Source organism: Adelges cooleyi, unplaced genomic scaffold (assembly GCF_023614345.1).
Source record: "Adelges cooleyi isolate 19-005CV unplaced genomic scaffold, UGA_ACOO_1.1 ACOO_flye_CR_arks_rails_tigmint_CR_PRNA_376, whole genome shotgun sequence".
Taxonomy (NCBI): Eukaryota; Metazoa; Arthropoda; class Insecta; order Hemiptera; family Adelgidae; genus Adelges; species Adelges cooleyi.
The window spans coordinates 14,037,435-14,064,343 of NW_026096053.1; the positions used below are offsets into that span (position 1 = coordinate 14,037,435).

The window sequence follows — 26,909 nt, forward strand, 5'->3', positions numbered from 1 at the left end:
ATGAACACCTTTAAAAAAAACTTAAGGTTATACGTTTGCATTACATTTGGATAATGCGATAATAACAAGAGCAGTGCTCGTTCTTCCGCGTCCTAACGAAACCCAGGGCCAATTCAAAGAACGCGATTCGTGACGGTCAAGTAAAAAATTAAAATTCCGGCGTTATTGAAGTTGATTTTATGCATTTTTTTTTCTATAATAATCACCAAAAAAACAAAAACAATCGTAGAAAAATGTATAGTTTCGAGTGTGTATTATTTATTCGAGCAGACAAATATTATATATGCTTAAGCTCGGTACCGCTTATTAATATTAAATTATTTAATAGTATGTATAAATAATAATCTAACTATAAATATTAAATTAATTATATAATATTGAGTTAATATATAATCGAATTATCAATAATCTGGACGGTGTGTTTGAGTATAATAAAAAAATGTATAAACCGAATAGGGAAATAGAAAATAAAATCGAATGCTTAATATGCAAATTCGTAGCCTCGATTATTCGAGAAATACATTTTTTATAATACCATATTTATTTATGTATATGAATAGAAAGTTGCCGCATTGATTTAGTACTTAGATACTCGTGTCGTAGCCCAATACAATCGGTTAGACCTTGGATAAATATTATAAAGATTTTACCAATAATATTTATGTTATGCACACTTATGCTTGCTAAATCATTCAAACGAAAGACGGACCGTCTGCTTTCGCTGAATTCGTTACCATGTGTTTACTGTCCTCGGTATAGGCTTTAAAATCGTATGTTGTAATGAATTACAAGTACACAGGTACTTAACACGGGATGTATAACGATAATAGGATGTAATATCCGCAAAGGGCTGATATTTTTTAAATTGTATTGGTTTTGAGATTCGAATCGGAAACATATATATATATATATATATATATATATATTGTATAACGGACGGTTTGAGTGTATTCTGTATAATAGTTGGGAACTTGAGAGTATTAAAATCGAAATGGTTACAATGCCAACTGGAAAATAGCTATATATTAATATCATTGTATATTGAAGTGAAATGTCGGTTAATGAAAACAGTATTACTATATCATACTGTTCGTTTAGGTTATATCGCTGATGTGTATTGATAATAATAACAGTTTTATTATTATGTACACTCTGAGTAGTGTGAGTCTAAGAAAACGCGGTATCACGTTCAAATTGATTTACCTTTTGTCATATTAATACCTACTAGATTTGTATTACAGGTAGAGGTAACCGCGTACCTATCTGTATGCCCAACAGTAATAATAATTATTATTTACCACGCGAACCGCACAATAGACGATGATTGTGTAGAAGTAGTAAACTTATGGTCTTGTCTTGTGCAATAATGGATTTTTTTGGCGCGCCGCACTGATATAATAATATGTCAGCTGTCGAATTACTTGACGATGAAATGGTCGAAAAAAAAAAACCAGACATTTTCTCAATATTGTAATAAATTATTATCGGTGGGGTTTTCAGGGGATAGGCGATGGGGGAGATTTCCCTACTCCTTATTGACTCTAAAGTTAAAAAATACACATTTGGCCGACGATTTCTCATTAGGAAATTAACCGAGTTTTAGGTATTTCCATGATTCATACAATAACCATAAAAATAATAATAAGGTCTATTAATAATCATTTCATAATAATGAAATTAGTGGTCGTGGCCTGTGGACAAGTAATTTTCTAAAAGTTGACTGGTACCTATTAAAATTTGTTAATTATTATTGTTTCTTAATGTTAATGTAACAGTTTAAAATAAAAAGTTAAAATCGATATTATAATCAAAGAAAATGTAAAGCGAGGAGTCAAGCTAAGACAATTGTCAGTTTCACATACTTTACTAATACCTAACTATCTTCGGTAAGCAATCATGAGTAACGTCTAATTTTAGGAAAAATTAGATTTAAAATGTTTTTGAATTAGAAAAATAAACGGTATAAAACAATTAAAATCTCATTTTCGGATCTGATCGGTTTCTGATCTATAAAGCAGCTGCACGAAGGATAATAGGTTCAAAAATAAATAAAATCACATTGTAAATACTAAAAAAGCTAAAACGCAACCGGCGTTACCGACACCACCGTCCGTCTGTTCTTGGTGAAATGAAGATTCATCGGCCTATTGTCTGTCGGCGACGGTGTGGTAATAAAATTTCCATCTCCGGCGGCCGTAGTCGTTTAGAATCCGACCGGCCTATATTGCACCTAAAACGCCTCTTCCATCCTCAGACCTTGAAAAGATAACGATGCCCACGTGAATAGCAAGATTTTCCACAGATCTGTTGACGGTTGCAATATATTATAATATACAGATGTGCGTTATAAATAATAATATTATAATGTTGTGTAACAGCGACGACGGTCTAGAAATCCGATCCATATAATATGTGTGTGTGTGTAAATGAGTATTTACCTAGTGCTTTAACCGGACGTTACGAGTACATATATTGTTATAAATTATAAAATATATATATATATATAATATGTGTAATGCGGCAAAACCGGTGGTAGCTGTAAAACTTTGTCGTGTAAGTGTAACCTACACCAGTTGTAGAACAGAAAAACTGCATTGAACACTATGCACGTATGAACTATATTATTATGTGGATTGTATGACCCATAAAATTGATGTATTTATTTTATTATAACTCTGGCGATTTCGTAGACGTGACCGCGAAGATGTATTTCATCCTCCAGACGCCTCTTGGCTTAAACTTGCTACGTGGAATGCATAAAGAGATGTACTTTTTAAATATGTGCAAACAACCTCATTGCATTAATGAAGCTATGACAGTCAAAAAGCTGTCAATTTGACAGTTTATTTCCTTTAAAAAAAACGAGTTTGTAATATTTTATTATTATTTGTCATCGAACGTACCTCATATATTTATAACCTGTACTGTTTTGTACAATTTTTACATTGTTCTCTTGTAAAATTCTCTACGAACCAACAGTGTCCTTTTGATTTACACACCATTCCACCTTCTCGATACTAGTGCGTTGTTAAATTCAGTTTGTATATATTTTTACAGCTACACGCTCGGTCATAGTAATTAACGAAAATGACTACCGTAGGGAAAGTGTTGGTGATTATTTAACTTTTCACTATGTCATCAGTCGTACGCACATTGCTTAAACTCCGATCGGTAATATACAATATAATAAAATGACTATGTATTATGAAAGGCAACGTGTAGTTTGAGTAGTGTGTTCTGTACAAGTCTTGATCAATTTCTAAAATGCCTAAATTATAGAATATCTACAAATATCTATATGCATTCCAGTTAACATGACCATAAATCGATTCTGCGGATCATAGTTGCAACTATTGAAACTTTTAAAATAAACTTTTTTCCAAAACAAATATTTCTTCGTCGTTTTGTCCAAAGTCTAGATTTATTTTTGTTTTAAGTTTGCGGTTTAAAAATTCAGAAATGTAACGTGCTCACATGCTAGTGGATGTCATCATATTGTTTTTTTTTAAATATATTTCAATATGATAGACGTTTTTTCCCCCAGGCTTAGTATCACTGGCTTGTTATTGATAGTTTTATTTGTTTTTAATTTGCATGCTTATAACGCAAGGTAGTCAGTGTAAATGTGGATGGACCTGTAAAACGACCAAAGACTATACTGTTTTACCCGCCAGGCATATAAAACTATATTGTAATAACCTGTTCGGAGGAAAAGTTGACTCTGTCAGTGATAGTGTTGCGATTTTGTGCAGCGTTATGCTGCTTTCTCGGTTGTCAGTTTTCGATCGGTCCACAGCTCTGATATTGTCGAAACGCCATAAACATGTACGTTACAAACATATAGGTTTGGTGTGAAATAAAAACCGCGCCGGGTCTAAAACAATACCGATTTTTTGTAAGATTATCATTGTACCATATTATTGTGTTATACAACCCACCTGATATCGCATAATATAAAATAATATGGACTAAGGCACGGCGGCGACTGTTGCGCAACCGTACCCTAAAAGATTGACACTATTCACTTGACATTTCTTTAGATAATACTTTGTTTTGAAAATTCACTGCAAGCGCACGCACATACAATAGACCGGCGGTGACTTAAACGATCGCACGTTTTGGTGGGCGACCGGAATAAAAGGTCGGCGCTAATGTTTTAACTTTGAGTGTGCCGTGTGTGGTAAGAGGGCCGTCCGCCGTTGTATTACTATTATCTAGTCGTACATTTAGCGTACAAAAAAAAAAAAAAAATTAACACAACAGTAATAATAATAATAATATATGATTACACTAATTTATAGACGGTCGGGCACGCGACGACCTATAAAAAAAAACGACAGCGGCATTCCTCAATCCGACGTGTGGCGAATATAATATATATATATATATATAGCTAAGGTGGCAGTATGTTATGTCTTTTTAGCACACTCGTTCGTGTTGTTTTCGGGGCCGACTTTGGCCGAAATCCCGATTAGAATATAAAGTTCCCTGACCGCAGCACTACGGTTAGGCGTGTAAACGATTACAAACGCCCAAATATGTTGTACCTACACATCCTATTGCTGCACTTTAAACTTTCGAAATCTCAAACAATGTCGTACATTGTCATTCAAACCACGGAAAGGACGGATGACATTCAACCTTGATGTTTTAACGACCCAAATAGCGAGAATCCAACCGGATATTTTACATATGACTACCGGATAACGATCATCGGAGACGTGTCAGCGCCAATTTTGTACTCCAATTCCACGTTTGGCGCATGATGAATAATGTGAAAGCATATCCTTGATGTGATTTGCCACGACAGTACAATACACAGCGTGCGAGTTTTTGGCGGTAAATTATTATAGGAAAACGGTATTTTCAAAATAGCACTTGAACTTTTTCCAATATCCCGGAACGCAATGTGGCTGTGTGGCTCTTCTTATTTATAACTCAACTAAGATATAACTATTCGTTTACAATCGTCTCATCTGATCTTGTTTAACTGTACAACACTTCATTATAATCATATACTAAACAACTAATTTTGATGATTTATCTTTTTCGCTAACAATTGTTCTCCTTTGCCTTTTGCAGGTACCATCAAGACTTCGTTGATGGCCGGTTCGTCGTTCAACGTCACGTGGCATCTGGCCTATCCACACCGGGTGAGTGCTATAGACGAATATTTTTTTTTTTTTTTTCATTATACACATGAAATAACATAAAAGGTGTACACACCGTGTAAAGTAATACAATTAATCTAGAGATCACGACCTAGCCATAGTCGAGACCTATACGAATACCATTATGTCATTATGCACATTGCACACACGGTCGTGGTCCACAATCGACGGCAGAGCGTGTGAGCGAAAATCCGTGACGGCCGTTTACACACGAATAATATATTTTTTTAAGTACCTACTACCACCTATGAGGTAATATTAACATCAGATGCTGCGGTTCCCAAACGCGACAGTTAGTGTATTATTATGACATGACCGTTGTGGTTTTTGTGCGAATTATCTTTTAGGGAAGCGACACGCACGACTAGATCTCCTTACACACACACTGTTCGTCCCTCGTCGACAGGTCAGGACTTGGGTAGGTAATGTGTACCAGAAATAAATTCCTCGAGTATGCACCCTCGGTAAGTAGTTTAAGTTTGAATATAACTGTCGCTCGGCTGTGCTACTCGAGCGTCCACGCAGCGACGGTAATTAATTAATTGGGAGCGTTTACGTAAGTCCGATTTGCCATACTACAGACACACGGAGAAAGCGACGACAATGTTTGTGGACAAAAGGCCTGACCCGGCCGAACCTCTTTGATGGATCGATCGTATCGGAATTAAACGAAAAATCATTCGGCATTGTCATCAGGCGCCGCGTTTTCCGGGGTAGAAAGCTCACGTCATACCGCCGCCACGTATAAGGCTTGATTAATAATTATTCTGACCGTTGTTTGTGCGTAGGCAGGCACTCAAACGATAGCTGTACCCGTTGGCCGTTTAAGGAATAATTGGTTACAATATTTTGCTCGAAGGTCGTAAGGTCTGAGCCGGAAACTCGACGCCACTTGTTTGTGATAAATCGCCTAGACGCCTATAGCTCACAAAAGACAACCAGGTTTCAAATAAAAATATATTTTTGGTTGAAAAAAAAAAAAATGGAACATTTTATCAATTTAACGAAAATATCCAGGTTTATAAGAGCGGGAAACGATAGTATCGAAAAACATACGGTTAAAGTACAACAGAATGTGTTAATAACACTTATTATTGTTCAATATTTGTGAACAACAACAAAAACTAATCCGACCAAAACAAACAATGAACGACGATGTCCAAGAAAACATTACCTGGATATTTTTTTCAAAACGTTTAAGGATTCTATCAAAATTAGCATTTACTAAGGCGCACCGTGTAAGAAATCACAGGTTCAAGTCCATGAATAATACACATATGTTTACCGTGAACGTGTTAATAGAACCTTCGGGACATAATAATTACAAACGTTCAATATTCCTGCACATAAGGTCTCAGAGAGGAGTCTATTTCATAACTGTACGGGCTAGACGTTAAAAATTATCAGTTACCTGCGGTAGATTGTTTGCTTGTCAAAAATCCTGTGTTTTTTTTCCATCGTGCACGATAGAGGGAATACCCGGTATGCTTCGGTATTGTAAAAAAATATTAGATGGATTCCTTAAGCCGACCAAACTTGACCGGAGGAGGAAAATCCGGACACACTGTTGACTCACGTGCGCGTTCCGCGTTAATTCCGAAATCAAAATGTATTTGTTGTGAAACTCCGCGTTAAGTATAAGTAAGTGTCGTGTTTTCCATCCCAAAAAAAAAAAAAAAAAACTATGCAATACTTCTCACCGCACGTACACGATATTGTGGCAATAGTGTTAGTTGTACGCGCATTTTCTGCACTACATTGTGTGTATTGCATTTATATTGGATAATCGCCATCTTAGACCGCTTACTACATACATTGTTGTTATTACTATTATTCACTTAAATAACGCGTCAATCAATTTAGATTAGAAGTGGTTAAGAAAATTCCGGGATAAACCGGCGTACGCAAAACATGTTTAAAAATATATTATGCGCATATTGTAATGTGGTCAGAGAAGATAAGGTAAAAATGAGCTAGCTATAGTACGGATCTAATGACAGAGTAAATAGATTCGGCTGGTATGGTAATCAAAACAAGTGGATGTGAATAGAAAGAGGAGTGGAAGCCCACAAATACGTTTAGAGACAATTCACATGGATTGTGTAGGAACAGTTGTTGTGTGGAAAACCGTATTGAGTGAAGGTTTAAGATTAGGTAGGTAGATCCCTAATCAACTTTGGTCGTATTCATTAACAGCTGTTCTGGTTTGATCACAACTTTTGATTATTTTAACAGTCGCCTTAGTGTTGTGCTAATAGAATAACAAATAGTATTTCAACGAATACCAAACAAATTTAGGCAGACCCGCACTAGGAGGGTATCAGCCCACTATTGTAGATCAGCATGCGTTCCGAAATGTGTACTTTAGGAAAGCTACAGGGTTGGGGAGCACTTTGAATTTCGTTGATCCCATAATAGTTTATACAAATACTCTAAATTTTTTTTTAATCTAAAAATTTGAATTTGAATTTCTGATTACAATTTCTTTGTTTACTCTTTTTGCCGTGGACATAGACATGCAATAGTCAGGAATCAAGTTTCAAGATTGAGTAATCTTCCCTTCAAGCCTCTCGCTTTTTCATCACAACATGTGAAACCGAATTGAGTAGCTTATGTTATTGGTACGATAAAGACGAAGGTCACTGCAATTATCGTACGTGCCGTTAATTATTATCATGTTCGATAAGCAGTTATTGTCTATACGCATTACGGTATTTTTCATTTGGAGCTGGCGCAAGAACGACCAATTAAAAAATAAAAACGACAACAAACGCACACAGAGTATAATCTTGGAGAAAATGTATATAGGGTTTTTTTTATGAAAATAATTGACAGTGGTCGCGTTCAACGGGTAAAAGCGGAATTTGCGATGCGTATAGTCTGTTTGTAAACACATAAATCCCGCACATAGGTAGATACAATATATGTATGTATATATATATATATATATATGTATATAAGCTATAAGCCATTGCGCACGTGAGTATGTCTGTGGCGGTTTGAATCGAGTCGGTCAGACTTTCTTGGCCGACGAGGCACGTTGCAAATTTGTCGGTTCCAGAATGGTCTGGAAATAAAAAATACTAGATTACAATTTCAGAGAAAGTAAAAAAAAAATGAACATTGTCGTCATCGCCGCGGAAGGAAAACGGTAAATTAGTATAGATTTTGTTTCCCTTCAGTATAATATCGTATTACACTCGGCGTAAACGTATGTGTAATGATGTCTCCGGGCGACGAAAGTGAGGTGTAGGTACAATTTATAATATTATTATTATCATCGAAACGGGAAGAAACCGTTGGGAATATAATTTAACGTTGTATGCGCGAATTTCGGGTTTTTCATAGAATATTTCCGAGTGAAATGCCAAATAATAAGACATAATATAAGTAAAAAGTTTTTTGAAAATTATCTTTTTGACTATTATTTACACAACAATAATATGAGCTAATTTTATAAGAAAATATTTGTTGCCCGTTTTCCTTGTCACTCCTCAATATACACGGTGTAATATATATATTTATTATTTTTGGTGTGGGACGCAGAGGGTTAGAAATGAAATCTAAGTAGAAAATTGCTATTATCTCCGCTGCGCACATAAACATTGAACTATGAGCAGTGTACTGCGATTTATGTAGAAAATGGAAACCTCACCCAATCGGTCCTGATCTTACCTAAACCTAACTAGTAGCTCATCGACTGTCTCTTACCAGCATCCGTAATCAGCTGTTTCTTATCACTAGATTTTTATCAATAATTTGTTATCTGCTTTCTCTTATCAGCATCCGTAATCAGCTATTTCTTATCACTTTTGGAAATATCTAACCCCCTCCAACTAACTCATCCGTAATCCTTTGCTCATCTATAGAGTCATTTATTCCGTGGCGTGACACGTGACGTGACGTTAATTATGGAATGGCCCCCAGCCCAAAAAAGTATCCATATTCTTATTATCCTATTGCTGACATAACATTATGGCGTAAATTTTGATATGTGTAAGTATTGGCTGCAGGCGACTCTCGCATGATGAACGCCTGACCCTTTTTTCTAAATTTGCGATCGAGTCGTTGAAGTCATCGGTCGTAACACTGTTGCACGGATCATAATATTATTATGTCACGCGGGCCTCAATGCGAGGTCGAACAACTGTAAAATATTTGTTGTCAATGCACAACGCTCGTACGTCGATCGAATGCATATTTATTATATTTAGCGTGAAGGTTACCTAAGTGAAGAAGATCAAGATAAAGAAAATATGAACTTTCGCAGTTTCCATCTCGGTTTTCAGATTTTTTACAACCAGACCAATTGCCAGGAATCGGAATTGAAGGACATTTTTCAGAAGATTTTAACATTAACGTTCAGGGTATATTTGACTTGACACTATTTAATAACATTATTCAAACTGCGTCGACTCTTGGGTATAATGTCCTGTGTTAATTTTCAATAATTTCTTAGCTCAGCTCTATCACAATTGCACCAATGATTTGTGTACTCTGTGTAGTTATTGGTTTTTTGAGTGTTTAACGATTATTATAATAACATCGTGATTTATGTTTTCAGGGCGGAATCAAACTCCAAGTATTGGACAACTACCAGAGGCCAGTGTTGGATTTGACCCCAGTCACGAAAGATACTGAGTTCTTGAGGACAGACGCGACGTAAGTGATATGATTGCTAACAATTAATATAGTGTATTGAGAAATAGGCTTTATTAAAATTTGTACAGGGTAATTTTTAACTTAAAATCATTGCTACATAAGGTAATATAACAGTGATGAGAATGGTAGTCGATTATTGACTTGCGCTATAGGGACTCGCTGCAAAACCTATTCCGTTATGTAATTCCAAAAGGATTTTGGATGTTGTTGTTTTTTGCGATGTAGGGCTGGTACAAGTCAATAAATCTTGATAAACATACCTGGTTTCCTCGTGAACTTCACGTCAATAACTCCCATGATAGATAGCGTAATATATCATCATGATCTACAAATACAACACATTACTATATGTATATTCACCTCCTACAATGGGCGTTGTTGCGACTTATTCACATTCTCGACATCTTAGTTATTGTGTAATAATGAATAATTAGTCATCCGGGAACAACGTTTATTCACGGTGTTTACAAACTATGATCTCTGTCGGCAAACACGCAGCCGGCATCTGCTAACTAGTCAGACTACTACTACCGGTCGTACATATCCAAGGTCGTACTTAAGCAAAAAAAAAAAAAAATGGTTCATTTTTAAAATATGTTGTATTGTAAAGACGAGGTGGTAGCAACAGTATTATTGTATATTGCAATCTTTAAAAAAAGAAAAATAGGAAACTATTGATTTAATTGCTTAATTATAAATATAATAAGTATTTTTGATGTTCTCAATATGAACAAAAAAAAATTAGAATATTAAAAAATCATCATAGTATGTACTGTACCTCTATGTTTAGTTTCAAGTAATGATAACTCATTTTTATCGTTCTACTTGTAGCGTTTGTCTGGAGGTCTATTTTTTTTTTTGTACTCTTTGAATAATTAGAAGATCAGATTGGCTTTGCCGCCGACGCTGATCGGATGAGTCGACAGTGTTGGCCAAGAAACAATTTATTAGTTTTCTATCCGAAAACTGCGTTATTCGATTTTGGGATTGATCCGAAACGGAACATGTACGTGATCTCACGGTATAAATAATTATCCTTACGGTTCTTTGTCAACACGATAAACACATACCACGTGGGCTATACGGTTTTTTATTTTCTCAAGACGTCTTGGCACATCAGTGTTTTTGCCACAGACGTCTTATGATAATAATTAATATTTGTACGATTATTATTATTATTATACAACCCGTGAATTTCGAATATACATAATAATAACGTGTATTTAAAGTGCGTTTAAGATGGTCATAATAATTACATGTGTGTGTGTGTGTGTAAAAGCGGTCGTTGTCGAGAGCTTGTTTAGAAAGTAGACGTTCCGCACCGACGTCGATCTCTTCTGCTCGTTTGATACGAGAGTTAGTAATAATGATAAGACGGACAAAAAAAAAAAAAAAAATTAAATTAACGCCAAGACAGTGGGAATTCGTATCCTCCGGCTGTTTTGCACACGAGCCCGTTTCGTTCGTATTATGAAATCGAGGTGTATATTTTATTAAAATAATATCATCAATGGGAAAACTTGTGCGAACAAACCCCATTTATGGTACACGATTAAAATCCAATAAATGGCACGCTGTCAATCGAATCAATATTGAAAAATGAACACACGATGCAACTCGAGAACAAACAACAACTTCTCAAGTAAAACAAAATGGGTCAAGTGAGGAGGCAGTCGTTAACAAAGTACACAAGTTTCGAAAACGTTCTAAACATTTGTATTTTGTTGTTTTATCATTTAACTACATATCCGAGGGCTACAATTTAATGGCTACGGTTGTAATAGTCATTTAAAATTAAGTATTCAAGTAGAATTACAGTAATGGATTCATCGAGTAAAATTTGAATGTATAGCAAATGTGTATACTTACATTTTAAAGCGACAAATCAAACTAAGACCGATAAAATTGTATATGACAGTGTGAAAACAATGTGAGATTTTAAAAACGACAATTAATCAACATAATCTCTAAGTATTATCAAAACCAAAACATATGGTTACCACCAAAAAATACATCTTAACTGTCATTATCACTAATAACTCTGATTTCCTTGAATGTTTTTATTTGCCCCTATTCATTAATTATTACCCCACTGTATTTTTCAACAGAATTTAACTCGTCTACTTACGAAACAATTTTTATCAAAAAATCCTGCGCCACACTTCCCACACAATACCAAAAAGTATTCATGTTTTCGAAAATAAAATGTCTTGAATTCGTTTATAAATTTAGTTTTGCGAGGAGATTAAGTATATCAAAATTATTATTTACTAAATGCTGGTAAAATATTGTAAAACTCTATTATAGATCGAATTACACATGACTTATTGAGATTTGATTATAATATCATCCCTTATCAATTATCACATTTCGTGATAACCAATGAGAACGTTGGAATCAAGGTAACCGCTTTGGTAACCCAACTAACATTTTGTTAACATTATGTTAGGAATGTATTTAATAATAGTTGGTGAAACTGGCTGAATACATTTTAAATCGCATAACCATTCGTATACAGCTACTAGTCGATTGGGTGTGAATTAAAACGAAAATTCGGATCAAAACAAAAACTCAAAGTTCTAGTTTTGAACAAAATTAATTATAATATTTTTTTACGAAATAAAAATGAAACGTCGAATGCTAAAAAAACTATATCACGTTTCCATAAGAAGTAAATATTTTTATCTTAAAAAAAAATCGACTAATAACCGTTATTATACACTCAGATATAACATTTTTTTTTTTACTTTTACTTTTTGTGATTTTTTAATAATATAGGCGACAAGTTGTTTATTTTTTTATGGTTCATTACACTAACTGAACGGTTGTGATGTAAAAATGTACCGCGTGTATCGCACAGCAGTCGCCACACGGTTAGCTGTTCTACTACAACAACTGCGATTGCAGCGCAATAGTGAAATTTAATTTTTATACTGTTATGATTCACAAGCGCTGCGTAGATCGTAAGTCTTTATAAATTATTCAACTCACGGGGCACTCGAAGAATTTTTTTTTCGAGCCCCTGGCTCGCAATCGATTAGAGAAAGAAAATTTAGCGACCGAATAAAATGATAAGAGAAATGTTTGTGATAAGAAAAGCGATCTATGAAGATGAATCAGCTGATAACATATTTGATAAGAAATGGCGAGAGTCAGGACACAGAGTAGATTATTAAATCGGAGAAGACACTTAAGGTAATAAAACATTTTCAGATGGAGACCATCTTCTCGTTTATCCTATATTTATACACACTCAATGTAGGTATAGAAATATAACTACTATATTGATTGATAAATGAGAAGATGGCCGCTACGTTTTGAAATGTAGATACAAAAAGTGTCAGTAAAAACTATGTTACATTTTGAGAGTATCCACCCTCTGGTCAGGTGCTGTATATTGATCAGAAAATCAACTGATAAGAGCTTTGAGCCGTCCAATAAGATTAAAACTTTTTTTCTTATTGAATAAAGCGCCAAAAGAAATAGGTATGAAATGTCAACAAAATATCGTTACAATACCAAACTTTAAAAAGCTTTCCGTCAGACATGGAGCGAATTAATCGACTTATATGTTTCTGTATTTATTATCACAGCCGACTATCGTTATCATCAGAATAATAAACATGAACTTTGGACTAGCGCAGTTTTTTTTATTGTAACTGCACTGCAACCATCGACAATATTATGTGATCGAGTTGTGTCCATATTGAAATCAATGTTTGTATTGTATATTATTATAATAATAATAATAATTACTATTCTATCGGTAAAGGTACATGGCCTGTGCGTAGGTATCATAATACGCCTCGCCTCCTTCAAATTGTAGGCATAGCATGGCATAACATTGTCACACTTTACAATGCTGTACAATATAATAAATCGCATGGTGTTTTTTTTTCTCACCAGTCATATTTTTTTAATCTTTTGATTGACACGATTTTTTTACGGCCGAGTAGTTAGAAAAAAAAAATATACACACAGTACAAAATAAACCAAAAAGTAATATACGGTCCGCACGTTATCACATACCGATTGACATTGCACATACAAAACGAGTACTTTCTTTGTCGCAATATATTTTTGTACACACACACACACTCACCTAATACGTTATAATACCTTTGATTTATATTATTACATTTACAATTATAAATTAAAAACGGGAGGAACGCGATAATCACAACGTTTTTTTTTTGGGGGGGGGGGGGTCAAACGTGTTCGTTACCCTGTGTGCATGTACATAGTCTTTTCTCACACTGCGGTATCCATAGACAGTGCAAGACGGCCGAGTAAAAGATGTCAAGGCGAAATGGGCGCATTAAAAAAAAAAAAAAAAAAATGTATAAGTAGATAATATAGTTGTAATAATATTAATAACCTTAAAGCAACACGGTCGTTGTGCATACAACACTATGGGAAACTACTGTGCTGGCCAAACCGTGCGATAAACAACGATATTGCTTTCACATTGGCCTGGTATGACCGTGGTACCAACGCGGTTTACACCGCGGAGGCGATCAATGGAAACTCTAGAATACCTACTTCCTTTTAATCCTGTTTATATCGGCGATTTACAACGATTTATTTAAATCTCGTTTAGCATAATACTTAAAAAAAAAAAAAAAATCGTGTAACTAATGTCGAGACTGTAAAAAAGTACCTGCTAATAGTGGCCCACCTCTAAATCAGTTTAATTTATAATAAAACTGTTTACGATTAATTTGCATACTTTCGTTTAGGTAGAAATTATATTAATTACGGATAGGCCAACGTTTAGAAACTCCGCATTCGCGAACCCAGAAACAATATCTAATGTCGATGAAGGTGGTAATAATGTTTGCGGTTTTTAGCTGGCAATTGTTTGGTATAGTTGATTGAGTTACGCTCGAAAAAGTCGAGTAATTGGTTAACAGCGGCCGTTATACAAATTGTTGGTGCTAATTTTTAGAGTTCAGGAGTTGAAATTAAAAATAAATAAACCAGATAGTACATAAATTAAAATTGTATAACACAACGATATTTTGGCCAGAAATGTTATGTCATAAGTAATTTTTAAATATACAATTTTATTTCCAGCAGTTTTGGCACGATTGTTTTGATCTATTGCCTTTTTAAACATGTTTTTTTATCGAAGGAGATTGTATAATTTGGACGAAATTAACTTTCATCATTTTAATAATAATCGTACCCAACTTTAATCTTGCTTGTGCTGAAATCAAGGTAAATCATGGAATAAATGCGCTCGTATTATAAACTAATAATATTGTCGATTCGTTTTAATACCTTTAAAACCGTTGTTAGCCAATCGTTCGCCGTACACGAAACATTAATAATAATATGATTTTGGTGCTTAAAATGTGGTTTTAACGAGCTGGATTTGACTAATTGCGCAGGTCAACCTGCGATGGATGGTTAAACGGATAAAGAACTACTATCATTTTCCACTCTATCAGTGTGCTATTATGACAGGCGATTTATATGTATTATTTTAACGGCATTGACACGTGTAATGAAAAAAAAAAAAACGCATTATAATTTTCGACAGTTGTAAAACGATACCTTCGTGGATTCAACTAAGAACAGTCGAACATAATAACGACAATAAAAATTCACCTTGGACGCCGCTTCCACGCGGGTCAATCACAGAGTGGGTACAAAATATGTTTCGAATCACCGCCGGAATCGTGTCAATGTTGTTTTAAATAAATAGTAATTTTTTTCTCTCAAAATAATCAGCGATTAAAAAAAAAAAAAAATATACACTACTAACTGTTACCAAAAAAATTGTTTTTTTTTTTTCAAAAAAAAATTTGTTTTATAATAATTGCTCGACAGCATATGAACGGCGGCGGTAGGTTCTCACGGCATGTATAATAGATATTATGAAAAAATTCAAGCGAAGCACCCGTCGGGTATTGTATACGGTTTTCTGTGCACGATGACAGTTAATGCACTTTGTCACGAACGCCCTTGTTCCATATTTTCGACAACAATGTTCACTGTCGTCTAATAGATATATAATAATGTATAACGCGCCAAGCTTAATCGCCCGAAAATATTATGTACAGTCTATGTCTGTGCGATTTTGCAACCACGTGTTGTCGTTCCAAAGCCGGTCAAAAGTTTCGGTGTGACACGACAATTTTTTTGTTTCTTTTTACACACCCGCCGTTGTTGTCCAATCGCAATTATTCGCCTTACCAAGCCGACTGCGGTGAATGGTTTTTTTTAAGTGCAACACCAACGGCGGTTGTCTTTCCCGACTGTACAATTATGGTGCAGTGTTAGAGATGCATATTAGAGACGCACAAACTTAGGGCCCTGGTACTGCGGTATCGGTTAGGTTTTAATTAACCCAGCCGTTTTCCATTTTCCGAGAGAACCGTTCCGTCTTTTGTTCAACGAACGGTTTATTTAAACGGCAATAGATATATTATAATTATAGTCAATTCGGTATCGGCCGCAGGAAGTCGATGACATTTACCAGCATAGATTTTCTCACAGCAAAAACAGTTGTACTGTGTTGTGAGGTGTTTCGCTAAGAACTTGCCACTTTGTGTAATACCAGTTTTATTTAAAACACATCCGTACCGTTGAACCTATATGTACACGTATTAACGAAACAGTTATCCCTTTTCTAGTGTTTAAAAATACAAAATTTATTATAATAATAATAATAATAAAATATAAATAATATATCCACGCATTCCGGTCGTGTTTCCAACGAGAAAACACACTTCAAGCTGTATTATACGCTAACAGGCGCTTTACGATTAATTTTCGATCACGTCGATTACATTATATTTTATTTGGCGGATTAGCGCGGTCGTTGCATAAACGTCCCTCGGTGAATAAAGAAAAGCGAAAAAAAAGTAACAAACCAGTAGCTGTCGATTTCTAATAAACAATATATTTGCATATCAATGGTGGTCAACGGTCCTTCTGTCGACGGCTGTACGTACCGTTCACAGCATATCCTCCGATCAAATAGATTTCCCATTAGAGTTTTCCGTTGTGTGTATTTAATTGCGCGTGTCGATTAATTTCTATGTTATTTAATTGTTACATAACCCGACACACCGGCGATTGTACATGCAGACTTCGACAAAGTAATACGTCATGTGCATCTGTGTGGCAACCGACATGACGTACGTCTCTTCAATGTAGGAATTATATTATTCTGTGTATCCTATAGTTGTTTAACGACTTGTACGCGACCCGTGCGAACGGTTTTATAGGTTGTATGGAAACGAATTTCGATGCCACTGGCTTTCTGCACGTCACGCAATACTTAAAACGATCGTTTAAGTGTTCATCCAGAGTGATAGAATCCTCCCACCGTTATGATTAAAACCGCTAACTAAAAAAAAAAACTGCCCGGAATGTCTTAAGCACGAGAATCGATGGCATGATTGTACATGGTTGTACCGAAAATGGGGAACAAGGTTGACATGTCCTAAACGGTAGGAAATATAGGTTCGTTGGGAAAAATTTAATTAAATAACGAATAAAATCAAAAAACAAATCGAACAAAGTATTAATTGAAGTGATAAGTAACTTTTATACCATGAAAACAATAGTTACTACGTATTTTTTTTAGCGATGACCATAATTATGTACATTAGTTTTGTTCGGAAATTATTAAGACAAATCATTCAGGTAGCATGAACAAACATAATGTCATCAAAAACTTGTTTCTAAAAAAAAAACGTCACTTGTACTCTTCGTCGCTTCGCGTCACTTCAATTGAAATAAAAAGATAATATTTTATTCGAATAAAAATATGTGTTCGAGTTGACACTGAAAATACTCTACGTCCGTTCGACATAATATGAAACCAATTTTGTCAAGTGCTTATTTCAAAACTAGAGGTACTGAACACGCCCAAGCCCCTATAAATTGCGTTTACGCTGAAATAAGCATTCGTTGAAATAAAAAGAATTAAAAATATACCTATAGCTTAGTTTAGGGGTAATGTGAAAACGCATAATTGGCGAAACTGACCGTTTCTTAACGGTTTTGGTAAATATCCAAGACTAGTCGGGTAGGCCACCCCTAATAAATGGGAACAAAAAGTCGCAAGAAGAACATGACCGTCTTTAGTAGATTTTGCCGGTACGATTAGTTGCACAGAAAGTTTGACAGCATTCGTTACATCATAAGTTATTAGTTGTAGTCAACTTCGGGTGTTGTTATTATTCGTTTTGCAACGTCGTCCCTATCGCCGCACAGCGCATTTCCATTAGTTATTATAAGTGGCAATTTGTAGCGAAACCATCATTTACATTTCCATCGTCTCCGGTATTATAATATTGCCCAACTGCTGCGCGTAATGATGATGTTAGTCAATAATAATAACAGTACAATTATTTATTATCAACGTTTTTTTTTCTTTCTTTTGCACAGGGCCCAATCGTACACCGTGCAGTTGCCCGGCGATTTCGTTTGCGAAGATTGCACCATCAGGCTGCTGCGCGAGGCCTTGGAATGGGGAAACAGCTACAAGTTTTGGTCTTGTGCGGACGTCGACATCAAAAACAGTGAGTTATTATAGTTATTGAAAACGGTTAGATTTATGCATTGCCAATGGGTTTGTTATGTCACACGACCGCGGCCATAGTTGTGCGGTTAAGAAGATTCCATCGGCATGACCTTCCGACAGTCGTGCGGAATAGTCTGCGGGGAATCTACAAATCACACGTGTCGTAAACGACTTGTAAAATGGCTGTTGGAATATTCTCGGATGGCGGTTTTCAAAATATGAAGTCCTATGCTAGGGGTTGGAGAACGTGAGCTCACATCATCATCAAGAAGCCCGTATGAGTACCTAAAAAGATGTTAAAATTTGTTTGGTAGACACTTTGTAAAGCGACTTCGCTTTTAGGTAATTGTTTCTGTAAAATTGCGAACGATGTGAACGTACCTTTGGTAATATTCTAATCCAAAAAGTTCTCGTGAGGCGATTGCCACAGGTAACATCAGCTGTGCAATTCGTTGTGTTTTCACGCCTATAATAGTTTCCACTAAAATGCTAATTAGTTATTGTTATTGTTGTTCATTCGATTTCATAACCTTAGCCGAGTAGTTGCAACAGTATTATAATTAATATCGCGTACACAAGCACGTTGGTCATGTGTGTGTGTGTGTGTGATACTAGCAAAATAAAATAGGATATTTCCAACCGACATCCATGCAATTGTTTTCGGCGCAATGCTATCATCTGTTGTTGTTTTCAGAGAAAGCCTACCGGGAGGACTGCAGCGGCAAAGGACGTTACCTGTTGTCGAAATGCCGGTGCGACAGGTTGTACTACGGATCCAGGTGTCAGTACAAAGACGAATGCTTGGAAGACAGCGACTGCGGTGATCAAGGGAGATGCATAGACGTTCACGCCACTTCAGCCCCGAAAAAGCAGTGCTATTGCGAACCCGGTTGGTTCGGTCCGGCTTGCACCAAACGTGAGTACAATTCGGCTATGACAAGACCTGGTCGTACGGACTTGGTCCGTTGCAAAGATACGGTCCTCGGTAGTTGAGGGGTTCGACTAAATCCGATCGAACCTGTCGAAAAACTCCTCTCTTGTATGGTTGGCTATTCTTCCCTTCCGGGACAGGTGATAAATTTGTGAGATAAATCCCCCGTTTAGGCATTAGACGTTTTCGCTAGGTTTCTTCGACCGAATGCAAGACGTATACAGACGCGCGTTTCTAATGGGCGACCCGCACACGACATGTCGTATTATGTCGATACGAGCATGTAATATCATAATATTATTATTACCTTCGAGAAATGCGCGTTGTTATTATTATTATCATATTTGCGCAACATGTAAATTGTGTCCATTGTTGTACGTTTTCGGAGGCAACGTAAAGACGATTTACTCGATGCCTATCGGTATTGCTATTGCACGCACGTTTTCTGTTTGCTCGGTGAAAGCAAAAATAATTTTCAATGGCCAATAAAACGGTCGATTGTATAATAATAATAATATGTTGAAAATAAAAAATCAAAAAATCACCAATAATTTCCATACTCAAACGAAATCCGTATGATTGCATTTGCAGGGTCGGCTCTGAAATCGAACGACATCGATTTGAGCAACCATCGGTTCAGAGAGCTGTCGAAGGACTTCCACATGTATTGGAAAGTGTTCAAAGAAGAGGGCGAAATCGAGGTGGTGCTCAGAGCTAACGGCACTAGTTACTTGGGTTTGGGATGGCGTCCAAAAGATTTGACGGCGGATTGTAAGAACTTCCCGGAGTTGGCAGATTTGCCGGGCGCGAAAGCAGTGGCTGCGGCACCTAAGCCGGAACCGGAACCCAAGAGTGAACCGGAACCCAAGAGCGAGCCGGAACCCAAAAGTGAGCCGGAACCCAAAAGCGAACCGGAACCCAAAACTGAACCGGAACCCAAGACCGCTCCGGAACCCAAGAGCGAACCAGAACCCAAAAGTGAACCGGAACCCAAGACCGAGCCGGAACCCAAGACCGAGCCGGAACCCAAGAGCGAGCCGGAACCCAAGAGCGAGCCGGAACCCAAGAGCGAGCCGGAACCCAAGAGCGAGCCGGAACCCAAGAGCGAGCCGGAACCCAAGAGCGAGCCGGAACCGAAGAGCAAACCAGAACCGAAAACAGGAACTACACCTAAAACTACTCCGGAGCCCAGCAGTAAGCCTGAACCGGAACCGGAGCCCAGTGTGGAACCATCTCCTGAACCGACTAAACCGTCTTCGACCACGACGACTACGGTTGCCAGTTCTACAAGACCAAAACCGTCGTTTTTCCGTACCAGAGGTCGATCGCCTAAACCGAAAACTACCGAAGAAGCAACCACAGTAGCATCTTCCGTCACACCTCTGAGGCACACCAACGCGAGACCGGGTATGTAGGAGTTTACTAAAATTGTGTTTTTAAATTTACTCGTACTTGTGTTTCATGTTGTCGTGTGTATCGTTTATTTTCAGCGTTCGCACAGTTGAGAAACAAGAGATCCACTCCTAATGGTAAGTTTTTACCTTTTTTTTTTTTTATTAACACCGCCCACACTACTAATTTCAATCGTTTAGAGCCTCGACCTGAAACCGAGCCGGAACCGAAATCCGAACCCGAACCCGAATCGAAACCCAGCGAACACGAAGGCCACGATCGTCATGATCATTCTTCCTCGCATCACGATCATCACGATCATCATCATCACCATCATCATGATCACCAGCACGGCGAAGCGCCTTCAAAGAAAGGTAAACGCGCTTTGTATATTTCGTGCATTCGGTCATTTAGACCATTTTGACTACGATTGGGGACGAGCCGTCACGTATTATTCATCTACCGCACCAGCGATTCTGATAAAATATTTCCGTTTTTAGACATCAAGCTTAACGCGTACACGCCAAAGGGAGATTTCAACGGGATGGACTGCACCGACTTGGTCATCGGAACCGCTCGCGGATCAGCTAGCAGAGTGTGGGATTATTACACAAGGGACAGGTACGCGTGGACGGTTTAATGGTTGATTCTCGTTTTGAACACGCACGTTATAATATTGTAAACACCGCGTTGTTCGTGATATTAGGTCCACGCCTCGTGTCGACAGTTATTGGGGCGGAAAGAACGACCTTACAGCCGCTGTCGGATTCGAAAAAGACGGCGTTACGACAATCGCGTTCAGAAAGAAACTGAAAGGTCGGTATTCGACCAAACGCTGAACAAACGTGTAGTACTGTGCTATTTATTTTATTTTGGAATGCTAATCAATTCCCCCTTTTTGTTTCCCGTCACAGCCACCGAACTCACCGACCATTCGATCGTCGACGACTTGATGCACGTCATTTGGGCCAAAGGCCAAGAACACAAACACTATCAACACTCGCCCAAGTCGGGATTGGAAAAAGACGTTGCTCTGGTCAAGGACTTCTACAAACAGGACGATCTTAAGTACCACGGCCACGGATCACAACGTGGAGTGATTTCCATCAACTTTTTCGGTAAGCATATGGCATATTAGCATATGGCCCAAATAATTTACAAACCGACTTACTTAGATTTTAATAATACTTATAAGCAAACTGTTTAATTTTTGTATACAAAATAATAAACTAATTTAAAACGGTGAAATTTTAGAATTTTGAAAACGAGTGTTGTATTTGATACTCTGTTTTATTTTAATAAAAAAAAATATATATATATAATATCAAAATTTAAAAAACTTAATTAAATAATTATTATTCAATAATTCGATTGTAGTCAGTCAAACAATGCTCAACCGTGTTAAAAAAATGGCAAAAATTATTGATATAATATTTTATTAAAAAAAGTAATTATGATTTAATTTCACTCGTGGAATTTCTCCGTTACAATATCATAGTTTTGAGTTTCTAGAGATAGTGAAAAGATAAAAAAAAAATATGTTTTCAAAAGGGTACAAGTGGTTTTCATTAAATTTTAAAGGACAGCAAAATAAAACTAATACTTTTAGTGTGTTTTTTTACGGGTCAGGCATGTTCCATAATATTTTCATAATTGACGACGAATAGTGAAATAAATAAGTACAGATTAAAAAAAAATATTTCGTTGGATATGAAAAACTTGTTTATGAAAAAAAATCCCATTGCTGTTCTGGTTTTCACCATTTCAAGTAAAATCGTTTACTGCCAACGATAAATGATTATTATGTAATAACATCAAACGTTTTTCGATAGTCACGGATGTTAATTATTGTTTATTACTCATCTATGACTATAATGACGTTATTATTTTAATAATACGAAATAACACGTATGTAACCGGTTTTGCATCGGCTGAATCGTCTCAAACAATACACTATTGTAGTAGTAGTGACGTTATGTGCCCCATCCTCGTACTACAGTAATGCAATTTTGTTATTGTCGTGTGATACGTAACTTATTTTACAACACTACCTTGTACGATTGTCCGCAACCAAGTTGTTCTCGGTTGGAAAGTTCTTCTACTCGCGGTGGTGGTTAACTTTTGGACTATGATAAAATGTTAGGTCTTTTGTTTTTTTTGTTTACACTTTCACCGTGCCGTCATTGTTACATTGTTATCACACTTTCGACGTTTGTCTCGCCCAGATGAACCCGAACAACAGCAACAGGCGGTCAGCGTGCTACAGGGCGCCGCGAATGACGCGGACGGCGGAGACCCTATGGCCCGCGGCAAGTCGCCCGACCAACAAACCGCGGTCACGTCGACCCCGGCGCCCAGCAACTGCTACGGCCAGTGGTCCACGCCCAAAGGCTGTGACGTCGCCGCCGGCCAGTGCGAATACCACGCCGTCTGGACGTACTCGTCGAGAACCGATTACATACGGTTCACCATATCGACCACCCACACGACCACCTGGACCGGAATAGGATTTTCGGACGACCACAAAATGGTAAGCGCAAGACGTTTCCGCCGTCCACACGATTCACCCGACAGAAAACGTACAATATGGATAATCGACACGAATGATAAGAGATAAGAGATAATGAATTGTGATAAGAGATAAGCAGTAGCGATGAGAAGAGGTCACATCGGCCTATGCGTACATGTATTAAACCGACTAGATAGCCGATTCGGCGTTAACGTCTCACGAGAGCCATACGTTTGGTAGCCATCTACAAAGAGGACAAATCGTACTCAATTATTCCATAAATGGTATTGTGATAACAGCCAAACAGTGATATTGAGTGTTATTGATTATCGTTGTTTTGATGTTGTTATCTGTTATCACTTCATATGGCATAATGAATACAATTTCGCCCGTTTAGTATATGGCTGCCGAATTTCAGATATTATACTCATCGAGTCGGTTATCTAGTTGTAGTGTTGACCCGGTCCAATATCCAAGGTAATTTAGGTAACCAATAGGCAATAGTAGGTACCGGGTACGGCAAAGGTAGAAATGTCAAGAGAAATAACGACCAGAAGAAAATATGATATTGAAAGTGCTTAAAATGAGGACTTGGTTTTCTTAAGCATATTGAAATTATCATGTTTTGTCCTCGATTTCCGTCTCGACCCTTTTTCGACACCCTTTTGAACACATTACTTTTGAATATAAGACATGTTCCCTGTGTAATTATCTCGAGGCCAGCGAACTTAACACTATTACACTCGGTCTGGCAAAACCGAGTTAAATTTGAAATTGTACTATGTTATTACTCGACAGTAGTGGTATGGGCAGACAAACACAATAATTATTATAAACATACCGCGAGGTCGGAACGATTTGGATCACGAATCTGTACAGTTTTTTGAACAGCCCATGGCCTCGTGGTCGTGTTAGACCTATTTTTGTGATCCGTTCGCGTTTCGCAATCGACAGTTTGGCTATTGCTGTGATTTTGTTAATAAACGCATAAGGCATACGTATTGTCTTTAGCGCATTTTCGTTTGACATTCACTCTTATTGATCCTATTGGTTATCTAAATTAGTACCCATTAAAAATAGCAACCCAAGACCTACCCAGTACTGCACAGTGCTCCGTGATCACTATGTTAAGTGTAGTGTTAATGTTTAATACTTACAGAGTCAGACCGACGCCGTGATCGGATGGGTGGACAAGGCCGGCCGGCCGTTCCTGATGGACACTTGGATCAACGGGTACACGGCACCGTTACTGGACGCTTCTCAGGACTTGAGCAACATCACCGGTAACACGGTGGACGGGGTTTCCACTTTGAGTTTCATGAGGAAGAGATCTACCGGCGACACCAAAGTAATTTGAAATTTATTATTTCGGACACTGATCGACGAACGTATGTCCATTTATAATATCGTATCGTTCTTTTCGTAGGACATGATGTTCTCCGACGACAGGTGCCTGTACTTGACGTTCATCGTGAAAGGCGGCGGTTACAATTCGGTAAACAAGAAGATCAAGAAGCACGAAACGGTTCCGGTATTCTCCAACGATAGAATATGTATACGGTCTTGTGGAGCAGGTAAGCATCCGCCGCCTTCTGTACACCAAACAAAACGTTCGTGTTTTGCGGTTTAATTTAAAAAAAATTGTAATTCCGTGTGTTCTTTCAGAAGAAGACTGGGAATCGGCCATGACCACGACCGCCCCGAAGGCGGCATTTAACGTGGCCGTCAAGCTGGTAAAACTGGGCGAAAACTTTGTTGTACCCACCGCGGGCAGTGCGGACTTCGACGCCCTGGCCAATACCGTGACGACCGGGTTCAAAAAGTCCCTTACCAAGTTGCCGGAATTCTATAAGATCAGCGTAAATGAGTTCTCGCAGTAAGTCGACAGGTTTTATTTAATACCGTTCTTCTTTTTTCGTTCAGACATTCGCTTAATGTGCTACACTCTCGAAAACAGTCTGTTGTTGTTTTTTCCCCCGCGAAAAATATAGGCTACTCTAAATGTAAAGATGTTTTACGATTTTCAACAAATCGCATCGAGGTTAAATTTTATAAACGACGAATCAGAACTCTTTTATTCTTATCACTACCATATTTGTTATCAGCTGATAACATATACGGTTACTGATAACAAGCTGATAGTATACGATGGCGTTTGACTGATAACTTCAAAACTTTTTTGACCGATTTTTCTTGTTTTCTACGCAGAGAAAACGATAACGTAGTGGCCAAAATGAACGTGGAGTTGGACGAGAGCGGTGGCGGATCTCGCGGACGCGCTTTGAGCACTGAAGAAGGCGCCGAACAGCTGGAACGTGTGCTCAGAGATACCGTCAACAGCGGTCGAGTGGGCGCCTTGTCTTTGGACCCCAAGTACTTCGTTTTCGAAGCTGCTCCACGTGAGTACCGCCAAAAAACACCACGACCTTAAACCGGTCCGGTTAAGGATGTTGGTCGACAAATTTCGGAGAGGTGTCAAACCAATTTGATATTTTTCAGTTTCTAACACCATACCGTTGGAGGACAATCCCAACGACGGTCTCTTGCTGTCCTCGACGAAACTGTGGATCGTCATCGGCTGCATTTCGGCTTTGGTGTTCATCGCCATCGTGCAAGCCGGTTGCACCATTTACAAAACGGCCAGGAGACCTAGGCCCAACCATAAGGTGACTATATAAGATAAGATAACCGCGACAATTGTCGAGCAACTAGTTACACACCTAGACGCAAACAACGTTGTAGTTTTTTCGAATAACGACGGCTTCCGTAGAGCTTTGTAGCTTTCAATCGTTATTTTATCGTTAAGCTTTTTTTTGTGTGTTATGTTCGTCATGGCGAGCTTGTAATCTTATGCCTAACTGTATTGTAGCTGGTCTATTCGGTCCCGACCGGAGTTCAGGCCGGGTACCGGCCGCCTGTCGACCCCTACATGTACAACACCGGCCACTGGGCGCCTATCCGAGCAGAGCGTACCACCACCACACATCGTTACTAAACAAAATCAAAAAAAAAAAATATATATATATATATTTATATATACATAATATATTGTATCAAAAAAAAAAAAAAAAATTTAAAAAAAAACACATACCGATAAAAATCAAAAATATAACGCATATAGTAATAATATTACCTGGTGAGTTCGATCAATACTTCTTCTTCTTCTTTGTCACTGTCGCTAAATACGAATACGTTTCTGTGATCTTAGCTATACTTCTTACAAACTTTTTTGTTTCATTTAATGCTGCATTCGAATATTAATAACCGATAGTTTTTCCTATATATTATATAGTATACATGATGAATGCAAAAATATTGCCCCCCCGCCGATTAAAAATTAAAAAAAATTAATTTTATTTGTTAATCTCGCTTCCTTAACACTTGGCTACATGGAATTTTCGTTAACGAGCTGGGTTGATATTACACTTGAAGACATAAAAAAAAAAACATACACCTCACTTAATTTTTCGTGCGCATTTTTTTTTTTTACTATTTTCATAATATCATTTCCACATCAATTTTTCAAGCTTTCGCCATTTTATACATTTACAACGCATGTCATCTAACAATTAAACGCATATATTGAAATATATTTCCTGGTGGTGGTTGCATTGTTATTATGCATTGACTAAACGGACTGTGCTGTTTTTTTGTATTGTAAAATTGATTTAAAATGTTTGTGCTTTGCACGATATTAGAATT

The 26,909-nt window shown here is 37.3% G+C and overlaps 1 protein-coding gene across 1 annotated transcript in view; it reads left to right on the plus strand.

Moving 5' to 3' along the window:
- LOC126841155 (uncharacterized) overlaps positions 1-26,909 on the plus strand; it is a 51,122-nt gene that overhangs the window by 21,674 nt on the left and 2,539 nt on the right. Inside the window, 16 exon segments of the mRNA XM_050577476.1 lie at positions 5,083-5,153; positions 9,736-9,833; positions 18,240-18,373; positions 19,070-19,291; positions 19,898-20,713; positions 20,797-20,835; positions 20,899-21,072; positions 21,199-21,319; positions 21,405-21,514; positions 21,613-21,816; positions 22,924-23,228; positions 24,367-24,555; positions 24,634-24,781; positions 24,873-25,083; positions 25,416-25,606; positions 25,707-25,873. Of these exon segments, the coding sequence (XP_050433433.1) occupies positions 5,083-5,153; positions 9,736-9,833; positions 18,240-18,373; positions 19,070-19,291; positions 19,898-20,713; positions 20,797-20,835; positions 20,899-21,072; positions 21,199-21,319; positions 21,405-21,514; positions 21,613-21,816; positions 22,924-23,228; positions 24,367-24,555; positions 24,634-24,781; positions 24,873-25,083; positions 25,416-25,606; positions 25,707-25,873 (3,200 nt within the window).